Below are 17,547 nucleotides of genomic sequence, written 5' to 3'. Positions count from 1 at the left end.
AACCTGCGATGTGTGGTCTACATCTGATTGGGAAGCAGTTCACGGACGAGTGCCATCTATCTGGCTTGGCTCTGTTGTGTTGTTATTTGTCTGGGACTGCCGTGAGGTATGTCCCTGTGTCTGTACTATACGGTTCGCTGTAGGTGTGGTCTACATCTGATTGGGAAGCAGGTCCAGCACGAGTGTCATCTGGCTTGGCTCTGCTGTGTTGCTGTTTCTCTGGAACTGCCGTGAAGTATGTCCCTGTGTCTATACTATACGGTTCGCTGTAAACACCGACAGTATCCCCAGGACAGATAACCTTGTTCTCGTGGAGACATCCTTGTCTTGTACCGATGGTGTTCACGTACGTGTGATTACTTTCAGCAGCTTCAACAACTCTCTGTTTTACATCTTTGATGCCCGCTTCATCAGCAGATGGACGACGCTTACATCCTGTTAAATACAATCCTGGATAAGTCGCTGGTTTACAATATTGTGCTGAGGCTAACTGTAAATATTATGGGATCTTCTTCGTTTCTCCATGTTGTTAAAAAAACAGAACATGAACCCATTTAATGGGGGTTGTGTGAATACCGGTAAGTAACCTTTCGAGAGGACAATGGATTCACTAGACTCACTAGGCCCATAGACTATCCCATTACACAACATAATTCGGTGACAGATGTGGCTTGATTTCAGCCCAAAATCAAATATTAACCAATATATATATTGAGCATGTAAACATGTGGTGTGCATATACTGTTTCAGTAATTTCAATATCAGCAACTCACCATCCGAACATGTCACTGATCCTGACAGTGCCGAACTTTCTTTAGGTGTTTTCCATATTCCTTCAACAGCTTTGAAAATTTGAAAACTTTGGTTTGTATCCATAGCAAAAACACCTTCACCAGATGAAGATCTTCGTCCTGCTTCAAACTGGAATGAATGACTAGTTACCCCATATCTTCGGATAGTATTGTACGGCCATTCATAAAGGACGTGGGAAGATGTGAGATCGCACAGGCACAAAGTTGAATCCTTCACCATGAGGTTATATGCTCCTTTGAGATGGCATCTCTTGGACGTCTCCTGTTCTCCGCTGATATGGACTCTGAACATTGTATCTAGATCAACCACGAACAAGCTCGTCGAGATTTTATTTTCACAGACAAAAAGTATTAACTTCCCTCTTCTCCGTTTGCTTAACGTTGGTGTGGATGTCAGCCACGACTAGATGTCAAAGTCAATGCGTTCCGCTAACATTGATCTGTGAAAAGCTTACTGTCCCACATAAAGTTATTTACAACCCGAAGTAACAGTTAAATGTCGTGCATTGTTGGGGCGTTGTCCTGGTGTTCCTACACAGGCTTCACAAGTGTCACAAGAAACTATCTGGGTCAGATCTCTGCACACGTCGTGCACATCTACCTCTAGATCGCGAACACTCAATGCTCACGGGACTTTTGAATATTCATACTACATTGGTTTAATGGCTAGCTTTTGATAAGAGTATATAAGAGTGGGTGTATATAAGAGCCTGAATAACCAGACTGAATTAGTCCTGGTGTGTCATCTTTATTGTAGAGTGAGTGAGTGAGTGAAACCCACGAGCACGGGTATGGTGCTGACAAACCTAGAAACATAATCGGGGCGAACCGGGATTCGAACCCACAATCATAGGTTTCTGGCGTGTCCAGGGGACGCAACTCTGCACAGCGAATCGCGGCGCCTTAGACGACTGGGCAACCCGTGCCCCCTCTGTGGGGATCAGGTGGCCAGTGTCTGTGACATTGCTGATTGGTCGTTATTGTAAATCGATGGCGTGGGTCGTTCTGCTCCCTCTCATTCACTGGTTTGTCAACTCTGGACAGCCGACCGTGACATATCAGGAATGTTCTTAGTGGGGAGTTCGTTATTTATGAATCCCACCATTGTTGGTGCCTGTAGGTGTACGTTTGAATCACGAGTCACATACATGTAGCCACTGTATATGTCAGAGGCCGTGTTTGAGGACACTCCGCCGTGATATCGCTGGATAAGTGCTAAACGCATATATATATATATATGTATATATATATATACATACATACATACATACATACATACATACATACATACATACATATACATATATATATATATATATATATAGAGAGAGAGAGAGAGAGAGAGAGAGAGAGAGATATTCGTGCTTGTCAAAACTCTTTTATCCACAGAAGATCTTTCGCCGTTCAAGGCTCTTGAGGTGTAATGAAAACCTTAACTTACATTGTAGTCCTAGGCTACTGTTATGCGTCGCCGTCGCCTAGGACTACAATGTAAGTTAAATTTTTCAGGCACGAATATCTGGACTCTGTTTTTTCTATATTCAATACTTATACACCTGACGAAATCCCTTGTTTACAAACTCCTTCCTCATAACATCGGCATGCCAAAACAAGCGCCCCCTTCAACTTCTCGCACCCGTGATTACCTCGTTATGTATGTCAACACCTGTACTACTTAAAACATTTAACATTCAATAAATAGTGAGTGTAATTGTCTTTTTATTTTTTAAATATGTTTAGCATGTCAGACTGGCTATTGAAGACAGTTCATCTTTTATCAGGTGTGTAATCACATGACAAATGGGTATCAAGTTCTTTTCATATTTTTTTTAGTTCCGAAAGCTCTATCACTGACTGAGTTGTCACGCCAAGGGGAAGGCGTCGGTTTACGAGTCACCCTTCTTATCTCAACAATTTGTAAAGAAAGAGGTAGGTTACACAAGGGCTGGGGTGACTGTATTGATTGCTAGTGCAATCGCCCGGTGACATTCTCCTCACCTGTACCTGCTTTATGGTATAAAAATAGGCCAACAGTCTTTGGGAGCGTTGTCAGCGTGAACACTTGAGTCGACAATGTATGCATTCAAACGGTGTAAGAGTATTAGTGTGTGGGTTGGGGTTATACTTTCTTGGGCACAGGGGTGGCCAAGTCCTCTAAGTTCCCTCACTACGCTGTGTGGAGTGGTCTCTAAGTGTGCAAGGATTCACTGGCGGTGGGTTCGAATCCCTTTTTATGGTTTGACTACGATTATAGTTTGTCAATATGATACCGGTTAAATATATGACTGAATACTATTCATAACGGCTGTGAACTCTTTCACTTATTCTCAGGGACAAATGTTGTTTATCGTTATTTAGTTTACGTAACTATCATGAGTGGTGAAACCTTCATTTGGAAATCCAAGTCGTTTTCTGAATACCGATTTCATACTCAAGAATAATTATTTGATCTAAAGTCAAACGACGAATGAAAGTCATTTGTTTGTTTGTTTGTTGTTTCACGCCGCACTCAGCAATATTCCAGCTGGATGACGGTGGTGTGTAAATAATCGAGTCTGGACCAGACAATCTAGTGATTGACATCATGACCATCAATCCACGCACTTGGGTTACGATGACATGCATCAACCAAGTCAGCAAACCTGACCACCCGATCCTGTTAGTTTCCTCTTACGACAAGCATAGTCGCATAGTCGCGTATGGAAATGAATGAATGAGCGGGTTTAACTTTCGTTATTGTAAGATTTGGGCGGTTAACTGTCTGGGGGGCGGGGGGGTTGCCTTACCCCTGCAAGGTGATGGTGGCTTTAAACAAATCAGAAGTCTGGCACATTAGCGGCACAATATCGTATTTACTGATTTCGTTGAAACTAAAACCGACAATGCCGACATGTTAATTATGATTTATTCGGCTGTGTACAAGTGCAGAGGCATTTTGTTGTTTATAAGTCAAGAAAAACATTTAGGAAATATACAGAAATATCGATTAAATAATGTCTCAAACCAAACATGTTTCATACACTTATAACTCTTAACAAAACAATAACATGGATGTTAAATATATAAAACTGTCTTACTCCAAGTAAACAAATTGTTGAAAACTGGAAACTATTTAATTGCGCCGCAAAAATCATATGCGCTGAATGTACTGAAATGAACTGTCTGACCCTCTGGTATTAATATTTCTCTAAAGTTGTTTGATCAGGGCAATAACATTCATGGCCTGAGTAAATCTTTCAAAAACTTTTACAGTAAACATGTGGATGATATTTCTAAATTTGACGCATCAGTAACAAAACATTTGTCTGATGCAATTCTCTATTTCTCTATTTAGTTTATATGTTTAATTTTAGTTTAATTTAGTTATATGTTCTCATGCTTTTCAGGTGAACACCTGACTTGCCTTTGCATGTTTTTGTGACGGATGCCACCGGTGGGGGAGGATACCATCTCATCTTTCGCAAACACCTTGCCTCATCAAATGCTTCTGATATAGTCGGAATCGTACAACGGACACTGATTTTATCATATAATGGGTAAGTTTCTCGGCAGGATAAAGCCTACGGATAAAAACGAAATCCGTTTGGGTCATATGCGGATTGAGATACAAATATCAAAGGTCAAGTAAGGACTACTTTCACTGTTTATAAACAAACATGGCGTCGCCCTCGTCATTCGGCGATCGAGTCAGAATTAACCATCGGGAATCTGGATAAACTACAGAGATAATTGCTATCAGTATGAAAGGACAGTCTAATATACTTAAAATCAGTGTCTTACTGTGACGTAGCTAAGGCATTTTATAAGTTTTGGCAACTTTGGAGATATAAATTTCGAAACGTAGACCTCTTCGGTTTGAAACCTTTTCCACAAATTAAAATAGTTGGATTTGGCCGAAATATGTTTGAATTGTTACCTTGTTTCGTTTTGCCGCTGTGTGTACATCCGAGTGCACTTCTTAACGTTATGACAGGACAGACCGACTGTCAACAACGTCTGACCGTGGCCGTGACGTCCCATAGACTAGTGTTAGAGTAGCTTCCCTTTGACAAAGGGCAGTTACTCTAGCGGACAGACTGATTGATTGCCGCGAAATGCAATAAAAACAATTGTTGTTTTGCGTATATGTTGCTTCGCCACTGTATAAGAAAGAGATTTCAGTTGGAACTATATTGGCTACTGTCACTGTCCGACTGATACATCACTTACCCTGTGACGTAATAAATATTAATGCGCGCATTCCAGTAAAACTCGCAATGTTTAGGTAATGTTTGTGAGAGGGAAAGCGATTTTTTCAAGCACAGAATTATAGAATGACATTATATGATAAAGAGGTTATCACGCTTGTGTGTTTGGGTATGGGGATTATTGCGAGTAAATATCCTGTATTAGGAATAAACACTATGCATTTAGCTAGTCAAAGCTCGCTAAATACAATGTTTATCCTTAATGCAGGATATTTACCATCCCCAAACACACTCGCGTGATAACCTCCGTTGATTTACTAATCGCAACACCTCCCTGAAACGTACACGGGGTGTAATCCAATCAGATAACATCACAACGAGAGGAAGTGTCGCAATCACAGTTATCACATCTGTAATATGTAGCCGTAACAGGGTGAAAACGGTTTAAAAGGATATTCGTACATGGATGTTCATAATGAACAATAACTCACCTTATAAGTAACATTTAGAATATTGTTAAACTATGAATCCTGTTCCTTACTCTGAGACAATTGTGACAGTTTTGCCACGATATCCGTACCTGCTTCAGGTCTTCAGCAACCTATGTTGATCGTACCAGGCGACTAAATAGACTGGCAGTCAGGTTCGGGAGATTGTTTGTCGATGCCATGGATTGTTACTCGGGATCTCAAGCTCAGAGTTGTCTGGTCCACACTCGATTATGTACAGGTTGCTGGAATTTTGCTGATTATGGCGTTAAACAGAAGACAAACTTCCTTAAAAACAATTTCAACGGGCCCTGGTCAGTGTGTTAAATATTTCAAGGGAACGTTTACAAAAGTACATATAAAATAAACTTGTATTGCGTTTTAAATGTGTCGACATTTGTTTCATATTGTATTGATTTATTATACCAATGAAATGTCAACATTGTCAACCGATCTTTGTCGTAAGGTGAAGGTTTTTGCATATGACAACATAATCTAAGGGATCTATCTAATCTATATAGAATGATACAAGTTCTTAACATGTTGTCATGAAGGAAAAGTAGAATATTAGTTAATTTGTCTATTAGTTTGAATTTGCTTTTAAAAGTAATATACTCCGAGCATGGCACTCTAACTAACAGATTATCTTAGTCAGAACAGAAAATATACATGCGATTGAGACACGTGTCCAAATTCATTGTCATAAAGAATGCGCATGGGGTTAGTGAGGTGGAGGAGATTCAGTGATGCAGGTTAAACCATGCGCACGGTTGCTATGGTCATCACTTCGACCAATCTAGGATTCGAACTATCAGTGTCTACCTTCGCCTCTTACAATCAGACAAGAGAACAAGCATTGCTTGTAAGTCAGTTATTTTAGCAATGTTTATTAAACAGGGGGAAAGTAACTGATATGTGTAAAGCTATGTGGTCACGTAGGTTTGAAAGTAACTTGGCGAGTTAAAATTCGGCATTATTTCAGGCATATAGCGACAGGTTTGGAAGAAGATAGTGAGTGAGTGAGTGGGATTTAACGCCGCTTTTAACAGTATTCCAGTTATATCGTGGCGTGTGGGAGAAAAGCCCGAAGTGATGCAGGTCTCAGACGTTTACCACTTCGGTGAAACCCACGAGCACGGGTATGGTGCTGACAAACCTAGAAACATAATCGGGGCGAACCGGGATTCGAACCCACGATGATAGGTTTCCAATCAAGAGACGCAACTCTGCACAGTGACGACTGGGCCACCTGTGCCCCCTGGAAGAAGATAACCTCTTATAAAGGCATTTAACTATGCAATAGTCAAATTTTAGGATACTTCTAAATCATGTTTCGTATTGTATTGTATATGTAAATGTCAGGCGTTACTACTTCAAATCCTGAAGTGATGTTAATAGCTGCTCTCTCCCTCGCGTTACAATACATGATTAACAACTGTTGAAAGTTGAAATCAACAATACTGGTAAAACATATAATTGTTATTCACCTAAGATAGTAAGATTTGTTAATGTCAAGATTGTCTGTCCTATTTTGAAACAATCTCACTATATTACATTTTGAAAGTCAGTGTCAAGTTTCTTTTTTTTAAGAGTATATATATATAGAGAGAGGTTATCACTTTTGTGTGTTTGGGGATGGTAAATATCCTGCATTAGGAATAAACATTGTATTTAGCGAGCCTTGGCGAGCTAAATACATAGTGTTTATTCCTAATACAGGATATTTACCATCCCCAAACACACAAGCGTGATAACCTCTTTATCATATAATGTCATTCTTTAATTCTGCGCTTCAAAATCGCTTTCCCTCTCTCACAAACATTACCGAAACATTGCGAGTTTTCCTGGAATGCGCGCATTTATATTTATTACGTCACAGGGTGAGTAATGTGTCAGTCGGACAGTGACAGTAGCCAATATAGTTCCAACTGAAATCTCTTTCTTATACAGTGCGAAGCAACATACAACAATTGTTTTTAATTGCCTTTCGCGGCAATCGATCGGTCTGTCTGCTAGAGTAACTGTCCTTTGTCAAAGGGGCCTACTCTAACCCTAGTCTATGATACGTCACGGCCACGGTCAGACGTTGTAGACAGTCGGTCTGTCCTGTCATAACGTTGAGAAGTGTAGTCAGTGGTACACACAGCGACAAAACGAAACAAGGTAACAATTCAAACATATTTCGGCCAAATCTAATTATTTTAATTTGTGGAGAAAGGTTCAAGCCGCAGAGGTCTACAAGCACAGATATGGCTACTGATCCCGCTTGGCTAGGCCTCGTGCCCTCGCAAAATTGTTTCGAAATTTATATCTCCAAAGTTGCCAAAACTTATAAAATGTCTTAGCTACGTCACAATTAGACACTGATTTTCAGTATATTAGACTGTTCTTTTGATAATGAAAGCAATTTTCTCTGTAGTTTATCCAGATTCCCGATGGTTAATTCTGACTCGATAGCCGAATGACGAGGGCGACGCCATGTTTGTTTATAAACAGTGAAAGTAGTCCCTACTTGACCTTTGATATTTGCATCTCTATCCGAAAATGACCTCAACGGATATCGTTTTTATCCGTTGGGTTTATCCTGCCGAGAAACCTACCCATTATATGATAAATATATATATATAATTAATACTAGGGGTTACGAGAGGGTGGAACTTATGTGGCTAACTCATTCAGAGTTAGCACCACCACCCGGCTAGATTTTGGGTAACGTTTTTCTCAGATTCGTGTTAGTTATGGGTGAGGGAGAAATAGAGTAGGAATTAGGAAAGAATTATGTAGGTGTGAATGGTATAACGTACGAAGGATATTAAGCATGAAGGTTTCCCCCCTGTTGTTGTTTTTGTTGAAATAAACTTTACATTAAGCTTCATTCCTGTTTTGTATGATTATCTATAATTTGAATTGATAACGGGAAGGAGCCTTACAGCCAAATAATACCGCATAGGAAGTAGGGAACACAGGGCAAACCACTGCAGTGACATTTGCCCCACATCTATATTGTCCTGCTGTCAGTGGGCGCCCATTAGAGGGCTTACAATTAGCCTCTTACAATTAGATTAGAGAACCAACCATGCTTGTAGGATTAACAATGTTTCATCAATGTTTATTTAACAGGAAAAGTACCTGATATTTCTATGTGGTCATGTAGGTTTGGAAGAAGACAACCTCTTTTTATGACATTTAACTATGCAATGGTCATTTTTTAGGATCCTTCTAAATCTGTTTCGTATTGTATTGTAAAGTAAATTTCATCAGTTAACATATCTATGATCATAAGTCATCCCTATAATCACCCTCTTCACGCGTTCTCATTCATTTCATATACGTTTTCCCGTCTTATGCTTGGCGGAATCAGCAGGTGGAATCTGCAGTCGCTGATGGGCCGCCATCCCTCAGACCTAGTTTGAATCCTAAATAAACAATAAATGCAATCACCTCAGAAAATTACATTGTTGCAAGGTGTTTTGAAAATATATTCAGGCTCATAGTTTTAACTAAAATAATGTCTGGTCTTGCAAAAAAACAACACATTACTTATCATTAACACTGATTTGTAAATATCAACAATCTTTCAGTTTTCATGATTTATTTCCGTTCCTAATCATGTAGAGACTGATTGGGTTGCTATCTATCATTCCCTACAGACTTTTCATAGTTATTCAACACCTTCTCGTCAGTATTTGGCAATCAGTCTTACCTTCAGCTTCCTTCATTTGTGTGACTCTCTGGTGGACAGCATTATAGATTGTTCCGCCCTCTTTCGTCTTCAAATAAAATACCCCTTCTCCAGAGACTGAGGAGAGCCCACATTCAAATATGAATGCATTTTCCGTCTTCCCGTAGCTTTTAATACACGCGTACATCCACTCATAGACGATTTTGTTCCCTTTGGGTTTAAACAGACACAAACTGGTATCAGTAACATAAAGTTTATAGGATCCTTTGAGATCGCACTTCTTGGACGTCTCATCCTTTCCTGAAAAGCTGATTCGAAACATTTGGCAGTGTTCCTTGTCACTTATAGTTCCTTAGTCAAAATCCCGAAATGTCCTTGGTGAAATGAAATGTTAAACCAAGTCGTTCAAAGTGTCTTTACAGCAATCACATTCACGTCTTTATCTCTCGAAGTATTAAATACACCCGAACACACTGAATAATGCAGGTCAATTTGAAATCATGCTTCCGTATGATCAACAAGCATATCAGGGCCCATGCTGATAGAATTGTTGCGCAGTTTTTTTTTCATTCAGCTGTAACTGTCATCCATAACGAGGCAGAAACGATGGGCTGTTTACCTGCATGTATTCTCCTTCCTGCATTGCGTTTTTTTTCTTTCAGTCATAGTTGGCTGTGATCCTCGACGATACTTTCCTGCATGGATAATACATGTCATTCTATTGATTTTTCTGTCAACAATTCGTGGCCCAGTGAAGGAAAAAACTCTCTTTTCAGCATTTAGATTGATAGTCTTTCGTTGTTAGATACAAAGAGCATAGCATCTATTTAGTGACAAAACCATGAGGATCTTGTGTTTCGTGACCATGAGACGTGGCCAAGATGTCGATTTTGGTGACAAAGAAAATGACGACGGGAGTTTAATCTGTATGTTGGAAGTGAAACTAGAGGGAAAACAAAACTAAAAGAAATGTTGAAACAAAAACTCTATGGCTACATTCTGCTGGGTGCTAGTTTCCTGTCAAGTCAAACTTTGTCACGATTAAAGGGATACAACGAACCGAGGCTCGTGAGAGCCTTATGTAGAATTATCGCGAGATTTCACGTCAATTATTCACTGTCCAAAAGTGCTAATATCTCGCTACACTGGGTTAACGATTCCCGCATAGCGATATGCTGTAGGCCTGTCTCCGACCCTCTCAACAGACATACCCACTTCACGGTTGGTTGGTTGGTTGGTTGTTTAACGCCGCACTCAGCAATATTCCAGCTATATGAAGGCGGTCTGTAAATAATCTAGTCTGGACCAGACAAGCAAGTGATTGATATCATGAGCATCGATCCACGCCATTGGGATCGATGACATGCATCAACCAAGTCAGTGACCCTGACCATCCGATCCCGTTAGTCGCCTCTTACGACAAGTGCATGCGCCTTTTACGGCAAGCATGGTTTGATGAAGACCTATTCCAACCCGGATCTTCACAGGTTGTCAACAGCAATATGATCAGTTAAGGAGCTCATATGATCCTTACAAATCTATATGTACAGATGGATCCAAGTATGGATTCGTGTTGCATGTACATCTAAGTAACACATTCTTTCCATAATCACAAAAAAGCTCTGTTAAAGGAAGAGTTTACTGTGCCATTCCGAACTGGAGCTGCTAGTATATTGCTCGACATAAAGGGACACGGTGATTCTTGGAAACCTGAAGCCATCCCTATTGTTGTTGGCAAATTAAAGTCACCACTCTTGTAAAAAATCGTAATACGTAAATATGCACGTTTTTTTTGTTGAAAAACATAAGTACGCTCAGATACGCTTTTAAGATATTTTCTCGCAAATGAACGTGTTAACAATATGCGCCTGAGCCATGGCCACAGAGCAAATCTAAATGTACGTAACTACTGCATACTACTCCGGACTATGACTCACATTACAGCATACGAGAATTATATCTAAAGGAGCTGAAACCCTATCTGCTCTCTAAATCGGTACGAACGGAGCTTGTCGGGAGTACTCTTACACCACCTGCTCTCTTACTGCGTGTATGGCCGAGTTTTATTGCACTCAAGCAGGATCAGGGACAGAAACAGTTAAACAGTCAATATGGATATTTTGTTTGTTTATTGTTTAACGCCGCACTCAGCAATATTCCAGCTTTATGACGGCGGTCTGTAAATACTAGAGTCTGGACCAGACAATCCAAGGATTGATATCATGAGCATCGATCCACACAATTGGGATACGATGTCATGCATCAACCAAGTCAGCGAGCCTGGACCAAAACATCCAGTGATTGACATCATGAGCATGACGTAATAGACGTGTTCCTACTAACAGGATCTGTTGGTCACGCTCGCTGACTTGGTTGATGCATGTCACCGTATCCCATTTGCGTAGATAGATGCTCATGATGTCAATCACTGGATGTTTTGGTCCAGGATCGATTATCATACAGCTTGAATATTGCTGAGTTTGGCTTTAAACAACAACAAAATACATCTGATTGGGAAGCAGTTCACGGACGAGTGCCATCTATCTGGCTTGGCTCTGTTGTGTTGTTATTTGTCTGGAACTGCCGTGAGGTATGTCCCTGTGTCTGTACTATACGGTTCGCTGTAGGTGTGGTCTACATCAGATTGGGAAGCAGGTCCAGCACGAGTGTCATCTGGCTTGGCTCTGCTGTGTTGCTGTTTCTCTGGAACTGCCGTGAAGTATGTCCCTGTGTCTATACTATACGGTTCGCTGTAAACACCGACAGTATCCCCAGGACAGATAACCTTGTTCTCGTGGAGACATCCTTGTCTTGTACCGATGGTGTTCACGTACGTGTGATTACTTTCAGCAGCTTCAACAACTCTCTGTTTTACATCTTTGATGCCCGCTTCATCAGCAGATGGACGACGCTTACATCCTGTTAAATACAATCCTGGATAAGTCGCTGGTTTACAATATTGTGCTGAGGCTAACTGTAAATATTATGGGATCTTCTTCGTTTCTTCATGTTGTTAAAAAAAATAGAACATGAATCCATTTAATGGGGGTTGTGTGAATACCGGTAAGTAACCTTTCGAGAGGACAATGGATTCACTAGACTCACTAGGCCCATAGACTATCCCATTACACAACATAATTCGGTGACAGATGTGGCTTGATTTCAGCCCAAAATCAAATATTAACCAATATATATATTGAGCATGTAAACATGTGGTGTGTTTATACAGTTTCAGTAATTTCAATATCAGCAACTCACCATCCGAACACGTCACTGATCCTGACAGTGCCGAACTTTCTTTACTTCGGATAGTATTGTACGGCCATTCATAAAGGACGTGGGAAGATGTGAGATCGCACAGGCACAAAGTTGAATCCTTCACCATGAGGTTGTATGCTCCTTTGAGATGGCATCTCTTGGACGTCTCCTGTTCTCCGCTGATATGGACTCTGAACATTGTATCTAGATCAACCACGAACAAGCTCGTCGAGATTTTATTTTCACAGACAAAAAGTATTAACTTCCCTCTTCTCCGTTTGCTTAAAGTTGGAGTGGATGTCAGCCACGACTAGATGTCAAAGTCAATGCGTTCCGCTAACATTGATCTGTGAAAAGCTTACTGTCCCACATAAAGTTATTTACAACCCGAAGTAACAGTTAGATTCGTGCATTGTTGGGGCGTTGTCCTGGTGTTCCTACACAGGCTTCACAAGTGTCACAAGAAACTATCTGGGTCAGATCTCTGCACACGTCGTGCACATCTACCTCTAGATCGCGAACACTCAATGCTCACGGGACTTTTGAATATTCATACTACATTGGTTTAATGGCTAGCTTTTGATAAGAGTATATAAGAGTGGGTGTATATAAGAGCCTGAATAACCAGACTGAATTAGTCCTGGTGTGTCATCTTTATTGTAGAGTGAGTGAGTGAGTGAAACCCACGAGCACGGGTATGGTGCTGACAAACCTAGAAACATAATCGGGGCGAACCGGGATTCGAACCCACAATCATAGGTTTCTGGCGTGTCCAGGGGACGCAACTCTGCACAGCGAATCGCGGCGCCTTAGACGACTGGGCCACCCGTGCCCCCTCTGTGGGGATCAGGTGGCCAGTGTCTGTGACATTGCTGATTGGTCGTTATTGTAAATCGATGGCGTGGGTCGTTCTGCTCCCTCTCATTCACTGGTTTGTCAACTCTGGACAGCCGACCGTGACATATCAGGAATGTTCTTAGTGGGGAGTTCGTTATTTATGAATCCCACCATTGTTGGTGCCTGTAGGTGTACGTTTGAATCACGAGTCAGGCATGCACATACATGTAGCCACTGTATATGTCAGAGGCCGTGTTTGAGGACACTCCGCCGTGATATCGCTGGATAAGTGCTAAACGCATATATATATATATATATATATATACATAGAGAGAGAGAGAGAGAGAGAGAGAGAGAGAGAGAGAGAGAGAGAGAGAGAGAGAGAGAGAGAGAGATATTCGTGCTTGTCAAAACTCCTTTATCCACAGAAGATCTTTCGCCGTTCAAGGCTCTTGAGGTGTAATGAAAACTTTAACTTACATTGTAGTCCTAGGCTACTGTTATGCGTCGCCGTCGCCTAAGACTACAATGTAAGTTAAATTTTTCAAGCACGAATATCTGGACTCTGTTTTTTCTATATTCAATACTTATACACCTGACGAAATCCCTTGTTTACAAACTCCTTCCTCATAACATCGGCATGCCAAAATTAGCGCCCCCTTCAACTTCTCGCACCCGTGATTACCTCGCTATGTATGTCAACACCTGTACTACTTAAAACATTTAACATTCAATAAATAGTGAGTATAGTGTCTTTTTATTTTTTAAATATGTTTAGCATGTCAGACTGGCTATTGAAGACAGTTCATCTTTTATCAGGTGTGTAATCACATGAAAAATGGGTATCAAGTTCTTTTCATATTTTTTTTAGTTCCGAAAGCTCTATCACTGACTGAGTTGTCACGCCAAGGGGAAGGCGTCGGTTTACGAGTCACACTTCTTATCTCAACAATTTGTAAAGAAAGAGGTAGGTTACACAAGGGCTGGGGTGACTGTATTGATTGCTAGTGCAATCGCCCGGTGACATTCTCCTCACCTGTACCTGCTTTATGGTATAAAAATAGGCCAACAGTCTTTGGGAGCGTTGTCAGCGTGAACACTTGAGTCGACAATGTATGCATTCAAACGGTGTAAGAGTATTAGTGTGTGGGTTGGGGTTATACTTTCTTGGGCACAGGGGTGGCCAAGTCCTCTAAGTTCCCTCACTACGCTGTGTGGAGTGGTCTCTAAGTGTGCAAGGATTCACTGGCGGTGGGTTCGAATCCCTTTTTATGGTTTGACTACGATTATAGTTTGTCAATATGATACCGGTTAAATATATGACTGAATACTATTCATAACGGCTGTGAACTCTTTCACTTATTCTCAGGGACAAATGTTGTTTATCGTTATTTAGTTTACGTAACTATCATGAGTGGTGAAACCTTCATTTGGAAATCCAAGTCGTTTTCTGAATACCGATTTCATACTCAAGAATAATTATTTGATCTAAAGTCAATCGACGAATGAAAGTCATTTGTTTGTTTGTTTGTTGTTTCACGCCGCACTCAGCAATATTCCAGCTGGATGACGGCGGTGTGTAAATAATCGAGTCTGGACCAGACAATCTAGTGATTGACATCATGACCATCAATCCACGCACTTGGGTTACGATGACATGCATCAACCAAGTCAGCAAACCTGACCACCCGATCCTGTTAGTTTCCCCTTACGACAGCCATAGTCGCGTATGGAAATGAGTGAATGAGCGGGTTTAACACAACTTTCATTATTGTTAGATTTGGGCGGTTCACTGTCTGTGTGTGTGTGTGTGGGGGGTGGGGGGGGTGGGGGGGGCAAAAGGTGACCCAGACAATCGACGTTTTAAAACTGTCACCATAGTTAATCTTATTCCCAAGAACTATGAACCAACAAGTTGTATGTTGCCTTACCCCTGCAAGGTGATGGTGGCTTTACACAAATCAGAAGTCTGGCACATTAGCGGCACAATATCGTATTTACTGATTTCGTTGAAACTAAAACCGACAATGCCGACATGTTAATTATGATTTATTCGGCTGTGTACAAGTGCAGAGGCATTTTGTTGTTTATAAGTCAAGAAAAACATTTAGGAAATATACAGAAATATCGATTAAATAATGTCTCAAACCAAACATGTTTCATACACTTATAACTCTTAACAAAACAATAACATGGATGTTAAATATATAAAACTGTCTTACTCAAAGTAAACAAATTGTTGAAAACTGGAAACTATTTAATTGCGCCGCAAAAATCATATGCGCTGAATGTACTGAAATGAACTGCCTGACCCTCTGGTATTAATATTTCTCTAAAGTTGTTTGATGAGGGCAATAACATTCATGGCCTGAGTAAATCTTTCAAAAACTTTTACATTTAACATGTGGATGACATTTCTAAATTTGACGCATCAGTAACAAAACTTTTGTCTGATGCAATTCTCTATTTCTCTATTTAGTTTATATGTTTAATTTTTAGTTTAATTTAGTTATATGTTCTCATGCTTTTCAGGTGAACACCTGACTTGCCTTTGCATGTGTTTGTGACGGATGCCACCGGTGGGGGAGGATACCATCTCATCTTTCGCAAACACCTTGCCTCATCAAATGCTTCTGATATAGTCGGAATCGTACAACGGACACTGATTTTATCATATAATGGGTAAGTTTCTCGGCAGGATAAAGCCTACGGATAAAAACGAAATCCGTTTGGGTCATATGCGGATAGAGATGCAAATATCAAAGGTCAAGTAAGGACTACTTTCACTGTTTATAAACAAACAAGGCGTCGCTTTTATCATTCGGCAATCGAGTCAGAATTAACCATCGGGAATCTGGATAAACTACAGAGATAATTGCTATCAGTATGAAAGGACAGTCTAATATACTTAAAATCAGTGTCTTACTGTGACGTAGCTAAGGCATTTTATAAGTTTTGGCAACTTTGGAGATATAAATTTCGAAACATTTTTGCGAGGGCACTAGGCCTAGCCAAGCGGGATTAGTAGCCATATCTGTGCTCGTAGACCTCTTCGGTTTGAAACCTTTTCCACAAATTAAAATAGTTGGATTTGGCCGAAATATGTTTGAATTGTTACCTTGTTTCGTTTTGCCGCTGTGTGTACATCCGATTGCACTTCTTAACGTTATGACAGGACAGACCGACTGTCAACAACGTCTGACCGTGGCCGTGACGTCCCATAGACTAGGGTTAGAGTAGGTTCCCTTTGAGAAAGGGCAGTTACTCAAGCGGACAGACTGATTGATTGCCGCGAAATGCAATAAAAACAATTGTTGTTTTGCGTATATGTTGCTTCGCCACTGTATAAGAAAGAGATTTCAGTTGGAACTATATTGGCTACTGTCACTGTCCGACTGACACATCACTTACCCTGTGACGTAATAAATATTAATGCGCGCATTCCAGTAAAACTCGCAATGTTTAGGTAATGTTTGTGAGAGGGAAAGCGATTTTTTCAAGCACAGAATTATAGAATGACATTATGTGATAAAGAGGTTATCACGCTTGTGTGTTTGGGTATGGGGATTATTGCGAGTAAATATCCTGTATTAGGAATAAACCTATGCATTTAGCTAGTCAAAGCTCGCTAAATACAATGTTTATCCTTAATGCAGGATTTTTACCATCCCCAAACACACTCGCGTGATAACCTCTGTTGATTTACTAATCGCAACACCTCCCTGAAACGTACACGGGGTGTAATCCAATCAGATAACATCACAACGAGAGGAAGTGTCACAATCACAGTTATCACATCTGTAATATGTAGCCGTAACAGGGTGAAAACGGTTTAAAAGGATATTCGTACACTGATGTTCATAATGAACAATAACTCACCTTATAAGTAACATTTAGAATATTGTTAAACTATGAATCCTGTTCCTTACTCTGAGACAATTGTGACAGTTTTGCCACGATATCCGTACCTGCTTCAGGTCTTCAGCAACCTATGTTGATCGTACCAGGCGACTAAATAGACTGGCAGTCAGGTTCGGGAGATTGTTTGTCGATGCCGTGGATTGTTACTCGGGATCTCAAGCTCAGAGTTGTCTGGTCCACACTCGATTATGTACAGGTTGCTGGAATATTGCTGATTATGGCGGTAAACAGAAGACAAACTTCCTTAAAAAAAATTTCAACGGGCCCTGGTCAGTGTGTTAAATATTTCAAGGGAACGTTTACAAAAGTACATATAAAATAAACTTGTATTGCTTTTCAAATGTGTCGACATTTGTTTCATA

General features: G+C 40.5%; 2 protein-coding genes across 2 annotated transcripts; both read right to left on the bottom strand.

Annotated features, from left to right (window-relative positions):
• On the bottom strand, positions 1-1,104 carry LOC139453357 (fibroblast growth factor receptor substrate 3-like). Its single transcript, XM_071235029.1, has 2 exons — positions 774-1,104; positions 1-435 (listed from the first exon to the last, which is right to left on the bottom strand). Exons 1-2 carry the CDS (start codon positions 1,102-1,104, stop codon positions 83-85), a joined length of 684 nt encoding a protein of 227 aa, XP_071091130.1. The 3' UTR covers positions 1-82.
• Positions 1,105-11,701: 10,597 nt separating this feature from the next.
• LOC139452181 (uncharacterized) lies at positions 11,702-12,626 on the bottom strand. Its single transcript, XM_071233542.1, has 2 exons — positions 12,428-12,626; positions 11,702-12,088 (listed from the first exon to the last, which is right to left on the bottom strand). The coding sequence occupies exons 1-2, from the start codon at positions 12,624-12,626 to the stop codon at positions 11,736-11,738; spliced, it is 552 nt and encodes a 183-aa protein (XP_071089643.1). The 3' UTR covers positions 11,702-11,735.
• Between the last annotated feature and the right edge of the window lie 4,921 nt (positions 12,627-17,547).

This window comes from Haliotis cracherodii, unplaced genomic scaffold, assembly GCF_022045235.1.
Source record: "Haliotis cracherodii isolate W230 unplaced genomic scaffold, xgHalCrac1.p SCAF_9, whole genome shotgun sequence".
NCBI lineage: Eukaryota > Metazoa > Mollusca > Gastropoda > Lepetellida > Haliotidae > Haliotis > Haliotis cracherodii.
The sequence above is the reverse complement of the archived record's forward strand: the minus strand, read 5'-3'. Positions and strand labels throughout refer to the sequence as shown.

Excerpts from the sequence above, each read along its gene's own strand:
- LOC139453357 (XM_071235029.1), bottom strand. The coding sequence starts at position 1,104 with ATGTTCAGAGTCCATATCAGCGGAGAACAGGAGACGTCCAAGAGATGC. Across the intron at positions 436-773 it reads ATCAGTGACATGTTCGGATG|GATGTAAGCGTCGTCCATCT; the intron begins GTGAGTTGCTGA and ends TGTATTTAACAG.
- LOC139452181 (XM_071233542.1), bottom strand. The coding sequence starts at position 12,626 with ATGTTCAGAGTCCATATCAGCGGAGAACAGGAGACGTCCAAGAGATGC. Across the intron at positions 12,089-12,427 it reads ATCAGTGACGTGTTCGGATG|GATGTAAGCGTCGTCCATCT; the intron begins GTGAGTTGCTGA and ends TGTATTTAACAG.